The sequence below is a fragment of the Lytechinus variegatus genome, chromosome 17 (assembly GCF_018143015.1).
Source record: "Lytechinus variegatus isolate NC3 chromosome 17, Lvar_3.0, whole genome shotgun sequence".
Classification (NCBI taxonomy): domain Eukaryota; kingdom Metazoa; phylum Echinodermata; class Echinoidea; order Temnopleuroida; family Toxopneustidae; genus Lytechinus; species Lytechinus variegatus.
In genome coordinates, this window is record NC_054756.1 from 28,674,771 (window position 1) to 28,681,702 (window position 6,932).

Sequence of the window (6,932 nt, forward strand, 5' to 3'; positions counted from 1 at the left end):
CAGAGAGTGGCCAATCATAAATAAACATTTACTTAAATTGCCATAGCTGACAAAATTAATGAAGCAATGCCTACCGATTTCTTGGAGGGATTTCCAGTTTATAAATGTTTATGTATATTCATGTTTTTCTTATCTATTTTTCAAATATTTTCATATGTTTGAAAGTACTGGGATGAGTTTACTGCCAAAAAAGTAAGAGGAAAAAAAATCGTACATATGCACAGCGCTATGTCGATTTAATACATGTATAAGCAATTATCTGAGAAAGTGAAAAACAAAGTGATTAACCCCCCCCCCCCCGAAAATCAAGAGAAAACATTTACATTCTTTCAGAAAATACTCAACAAGTTTAGCAATAACAAATCTGGATTTGAGAATTCACACTATAATTATACATTTTTTTTTCAGCTGCTAGTAAAAAAAATATTGAACACTTCAACTAATCGCCTCCATGTATTCTTCTCGATGTTGTCTGTGTATATTATTTTTGCTATTTTCCATTAATCAATATGAATTTTAACAGAAGTAATTTACCATATGGCACACAGTTTACGTATGCGCTCTCGCACGGGTTAGTTGTCCCAGAGCCCAGCCAGGTCTGTCCGCCCGGACAGTCAACCAGGCGGGCTTGCTGAGGCACCATGGTATCATCACCCATACAGGTTACCCTGAGTAGCCACACCTGTCCACTAGCAGGACGGACCAAGTCCTGGGGTATAGATGGCGAGTCCAAGGCACCATTATGACCTATCAGGATCAAGAGTAAAAACATAATATTAGTCAACGTGAAATTATACATTTACTGGTAGAATATTCAAAATCAATATTCGTTTATTTCATACACAGTTTCTAATCTAAAATTTAAGGAAATTATAACCTATGTGGTCATAACTTGAGTGCATTTCCAAGAAAGGGCGAAATCGCGTTCAATTGGTTTTTGAATACACCAGGTGCCAGTGGCGTACCTAGGATTTTCCAAAGGTCTTCAATCACAAATAAAGGAAATTGTACCAGAAAAAAATGACAAGCAAAAAAAGTCTTCAAGCTCGTCAAGGGGGGGGGGGGGGGAGGGGGGCAGGGATACGTCTTTTGCATGGGTTGTGACTCGTCAGGGGGGGGGCAGACTGCCTCCTCTGCCCCGCGTAGGTACGCCAGTGCCAGGTGCGTTGCTCTGTCAGGGCATGATTCATCTTTTTTATAAATAAAACATATAGGCATAATCTAACAATTATTTGAATATGATTAAATTCTGGCCAATATCATGAATAAATTGACCATTATGATAATTCTTGGAATAACGTATGTGGAATAGGTTACAGACAGTGATTATCTCACCGTGAGAGAAAATCCAACACGGCCATGGATGGATCGATTATTGGAATCCAGGTGCGGAGTCAGAGGAGGGGGGAGGGGGGCATGGCGAGGGGAGGGGGTTGGTCGACGACCAAGAATTGACGTCATATTTTTATGTATTGTAACTTAACGTTTCAGACTTCTCCTTGTAATCTTCCTGTTTTCTCCCCTCATTCGATTTTGTAAACTCTTTTTTCACTATTTGAAAAATCATGGGGGAGGGGCGTCGATCCTGTTTCTCCTGTTGTGTTAAAACCTGTCATATATTTTGTATTCTGTATCACTCTCTCACTCTAGACATGGTGGTACAATGGTAGAGCCTCTAGAACGGGAGGTCGATCCCCGAAGGGGGATGCTTGTGTACCCCGTACAATTAACAATGACCCTTTTTTTGCTTATCAATTTTGAAGTCCGAATCTGGATTCGCGCCTACTCGTAATTTCATACCGGGTCGATTCATAAGAAAGAGTTTTATTAAATGGGACCTTTAGCCATCTAGCTACGTGTTTGGAATTCAGAGTGGAGAGGGTTAGGCGATTCTTTAGCTTTTGCGAGAACGGACATTGATTCATCAACGAATCGAAAGGACGACCAAAAACAACTTATTTTGGGCGGATGCATACAAGAAAGCCCACTGGAAAAAATAAGAGGAAACAAGACGGTGGATATCGTTAAAAGGGAGCTAGCAGAAGGACATTTGGTCACACTGGGAACATTGCAAATGTAGGAGAGAAATCAGAGAACAAACTACAATATAAATGCATAGACGTAGATACGAACCTAATTGGACACATGTTACTATTGAACTGTCTACGCCCCAGCCTTGATTACAGACTCTGCCCCACTGGTTGCTGTGGTAGATCTCAACAAATCCAGAAAGATCATCTTCACCGTTTATAAGCCTCACGTCACCTTCATTTTGACCTGTTGAGTAAATAAAATGATTTTCACCATTGTTCTTTACCTTTACCTTTACCCAGTGATATCACAACCCCCCTCGTCCTCAAGAATTATGTCTACATAAAAGTTTAGGCGATTTATAAAGCTATGTAAAACCTGGTATACTCTCACAACCATACCTAAGACGTTTATGTTAATAATGGTAACAGAATGCACTCTTCCCATGAATCTCTGTTTGCCAGGGAGGTATTACAAGGATGTAGCACTAGACTTTATCTCACACTCTGGTAAGTTTATCATGAACCTATTTCCCTCAAAGGATTGCCTACCTGTTGCATGACACCGAAGTAAAGGTAAGGAGTACAGAAGTGAAGACGTAATTTTTTGTGTGTGTATTTTAGCACTTTTGATACCAAATTCTCGGAGTTTTTCATTTTCATGTCTATTTCGTACAATAAAATTTGGATTTTCATCTTATTATTGTTTATATTGCTACATATTTGCGCAAGGCTTTTTTTGGCAGGTGAGGTCGTAAGATTTGCACAACAGAGGAAGACCAAATATAGGAGTACCGGTCCTGACTGTTACTGATGCAGAGTACATGTAGTTGAAGATAGATCCAAATCTCCTGTTGCTGATGCTAAAATTTTATATGGAATACAAATAAAACGATGATAATGACAATGAATATAATACTTCTACTGCTATAGCTATATGTAATAGTGATAATGACAATAATGAAAATTGTATTGTAATGCAATGTATTAAAAGTGCCTCAATCAAAGAATTTTCCAGGATCTCCTCGTAGCAATATTCTTCAGTCAAAAATTTTGTAATTAGTATATTTTGTAATATTATATCTATTATTTCTCCTGACTTTGAAACTTAAGGTCTGGGGTTCGAATCCCACCATGACACTCTCGTCATTTGGCAAGGCGGTTTTCCGCATTCCTTTTTCCTTTTTTTCCAACCCAGGTGTAATAGATGGGTATCCGGTAGGAATTCTTTAGTGATCGAGTACCTGGTCAAGGTAGTGGTGCCAAAGTCGGATTATAGTATTCGGTTTTTTTTATAATGAGAGGATTGAAAAAAAATGGGAGTGGCCTCTATAAAGAGGTTAGGAACCGAAGTGTCGCCACGGCTGTAGAAGAGCATGGCGCTAGAACGAACTAGTACGGCACTATGCGGAGACAGCGATATGGGATATCTTTAAGTATTTCGTTATGACTGGGGCCATTTTGAGTGCTCATTCTGAAAAGAGTGGATGGCTTCGTCCCATTTACAAGATTTTGCATATAAGAGTGGGTGGTCCTGGATGACGTCAGATTCCATGTAAAACTAAGAGGTTGAGTGGCAAAACAGCCCTCTAACCTAGAAACTGCTTCACATATCATGAACAAACGAGAGTGGCAAATGTTAAATGTCCATTGTAATGTTTCATAGCGCAATTTGAAGCGAACCAAATTATCACAACTGATAATTTCTTCAATACTTACCAAAGCAAAGAACAAACCATTGTGTAAAGATTATTCCTAAAATAAGTCCCTTATTCCAATACATTTCGACCTCTGCCTCTTCGTCTGCGGTGGGCAACGTACCAATAGAAAATGAATTGATATATATTTCGACAATGAAATTGTTAATCATCGTTGGGCGGAACACAAAATCGTGTGAAAAATATCGATTCGGATTTAGCAAACGTGGGGAAAATACTGTTCTCCCGTTGTAAAGTTGAAGGTCATTACCTTTGTATTAAAAGTTGCTCTGTCCTTTCCGTTTATAACCAACTGTATTTCCATTTTGTAGGGTTAATGTTCGTTTTATTTGTACTCTAGACCGATACATACTTTTAATTTGTAAAAAGGGATATCATAGGTAAACATGATAATCCACCACACTTGTAGAAACATTTTTAATTTTATCTTTGTCACGTTTATGGTCAAATGGACCGGTGTGTTGGCTCAGTTGGTAGAGCGTCCGTCTCACAACCGGGAGGTCGGGGTTCAAACCCCGGCCGCGTCAGACCAAAAGACGTTAAAAGATGGGAGTTGCTGCTACCCTGTTTGGCGTTCAACGATAAAAGGGATAGAGCCTCGTCGATCTGGCGCTGCACAGTGGCTGCCGGGCCCACGATCAACTGGGCAAAGCAAATTTTCGGAGTATTTCATTTCATGTCCATTTCGAACAATAAATTATGGATTTTCATTTTCATTTTTTTCATTTTCATTTTTTTTTTGCAAATAAACATAGTAGTTGAGCATTACCGTCCAATGAGGAAAGGCGGGACTTTTTTTCTGTTTTGCTTTATGGAATGGAATAACTTATAGATATGAAATATTTCAGCATGCTCTAGGGATTATAATTTGAAACGAATCGGAGTCACATAGCCCGAAATTTCTACATTGTTAATGTTTTACAGGGAAGTAACTCTATGTATTTCAAAAAAAAAACTAAATTATTTCACAGAATTGTCTCTTTCCATGGGACGACAGAGCATTTGTGACATTACAATTCTCTCTAATAGGGAGTGTGGCCCAGTGGTTAGAGCATTGGACTCATAATTGCAAGGTTGCGAGTTCGAATCCCCACTCTGCCATTGTCTCCAATTTTATAAAAAAGGCCCAATAGTAATATCTGTCGTCTATAAAGTCAGCCATTATGACTGATAAACCTAGACGTAAAATGTTTCCTAATGTACGTAATTGGTTAAATGCCAGCTTGGTGTCTACCACCAAAATGCGGCCCCGCCCTGTTCCTACGGGAGTTACTAAAAACAGAAACTCTGTTTGAAATAGGGCAAAATAACATTCATATCTTAATTTAATTCATGGCAGTTAAAATGTGTTAAATGTTAAAGAAAATCCTGACATAATTTTCAAATGCAATATTTTTTGCAACTGACATCCCAAAAGCATGTGAATACGCTTACTCGTACTATGACGTGTACATGAATCTCCATGGGGGAAAAAACCGAAACCAAAACAAAACATGCAAACACCTCCCATCTTTTTTTACTGACGTCATTCTTCCAAGATACCACTCTTGTACTATGCATGGACGTGTCGTGTTCTGTATTTGTTTTGAAGTGGTCGGGGGTGTGTGCATGTGTAAGTGGGAATAGGTGTTAATGAAAGAGTCCATGCGTTTTTGTTTCTGTCCCATAACTCCGATAAACCGTAGATATCAACACCTCTCAATGTCATTAAATAGGGAGTTCTCACAATAGCGACAATATAAAAATCTACTGCCAAAAGCAGACTTTGTCGAAAATTTGTGAATCAAAACAGCAGTTTTTTGTAATTTTCGTCAGCTCAGAATCTGGTGAAGATCAACTTGTCCCTGTTCACAAATTTTCGACAAAGACTTCTCAGGATTGTGATTTGACGGTAATTTTTAATAGATTGTCTGTGTTGTAGAATCCGTCCCCGTCGCGATTGTGAAAACTCGCTATTGTCACATCAAGCCACGATCCCCTAGACGTTGACATAATATAGAATTCCTTATTCAATCTCTCTCGATAAACCTAAAATACACAATCAATTAACAGATGATTTTAATCATTCGTTGCCATCCATAATTTGCATGGATAATTTCATTTTCAAATAAGGTTCTATACCCCAATTTGAACGGTAATTTCGGCGAGAAAGCGAAGCGAGGAAGTCACTGTTTTGACATTTTCGTTACTGATACCAAACTTTGATGGATTAGACATATTTGACAAAAATATTACAATGATATCCTGTATCTTGGAAAAATAATATCATAGTTTACCATTTTTTTTGGGGGGGGGGGGTCAATGACCCTCTTCACACAGTGGATCGTGTGCATGGTGTGTTTGCTTCGCGTGGTTAATATGTCACCTTCAAACCTGTAATACGAAAGCATCATGTACTCCCTTTTATACGTGTAGAAGGGTCATATATTTGCCACTCTCCACCCAGGTGCAAAATGGTCACCCGGTAGGATGCGATTAAGTATGCCTAACAATTGAGTCATGGAACTCTTGTTGGAATGCTCCCCAGGGAGTGGAGGAGGTGCAGATATTTTATGCGCGGATGCAAGGATCCGATGACCGGGGTAATGATTATTTGTAAAGCGCTTAGAGATGTCGTTCCGATGTATTAAGCGCTCTTTAAATGCGAATTATTAGTATTATTGTTATCATTAGTAATAGTAGTAGTAGTATATTATTTCTGATCTATACATTTTTTTTCCTAATCAATATTTCTGCTGACAGCCCGAAAATTAGTCAATAAGGGGAAAATGACAATAAAAATACATAAAATAAATTACGACCGAAAACAGATATTTGACGAAATTTGAATAATTATACAATGGACAATCAAACGTGGAAATCAAGCGTACGACCAATCACTATTATCGTTGTGTTATGGGACTCAGAAGTAGACATTAACGTTCCCTAGATAAAGCATCGCCTCGCAATTCTTACCTTATTGCAGATTGTGCTATAATTATGTCATTACTATTACCAATATTATTTAAATCTTCGTGACCACCTTTAACCCTTTGCGTGCGGACCCACGAATTCCGATACCTCTCCCTGCGGCGGGGCCGTTTTGGTACATTGCTGGTATTTGGATCTGTGGCGGTGCTAATCAATTGCTAATTGCGCCAATCTGATGCATTTTCAGGAATTTTAGTAAATGTAAAGATGAAAG

At 38.6% G+C, this 6,932-nt stretch overlaps 1 protein-coding gene across 1 annotated transcript; it reads right to left on the bottom strand.

Moving 5' to 3' along the window:
• Window positions 1-490: 490 nt before the first annotated feature.
• Window positions 491-3,851, bottom strand: LOC121430616 (scavenger receptor cysteine-rich domain-containing protein SCART1-like). Its single transcript, XM_041627933.1, has 3 exons — window positions 3,750-3,851; window positions 2,134-2,277; window positions 491-747 (listed from the first exon to the last, which is right to left on the bottom strand). The coding sequence occupies exons 1-3, from the start codon at window positions 3,811-3,813 to the stop codon at window positions 491-493; spliced, it is 465 nt and encodes a 154-aa protein (XP_041483867.1). The 5' UTR covers window positions 3,814-3,851.
• Between the last annotated feature and the right edge of the window lie 3,081 nt (window positions 3,852-6,932).

Coding starts and splice junctions, on each gene's coding strand:
- LOC121430616 (XM_041627933.1), bottom strand. CDS start 3,813: ATGTATTGGAATAAGGGACTTATTTTAGGAATAATCTTTACACAATGG. Junction 2,278..3,749: donor ATGGTTTGTTCTTTGCTTTG/GTAAGTATTGAA, acceptor TTTACTCAACAG/GTCAAAATGAAGGTGACGTG. Junction 748..2,133: donor AGTAACATGTGTCCAATTAG/GTTCGTATCTAC, acceptor TGATCCTGATAG/GTCATAATGGTGCCTTGGAC.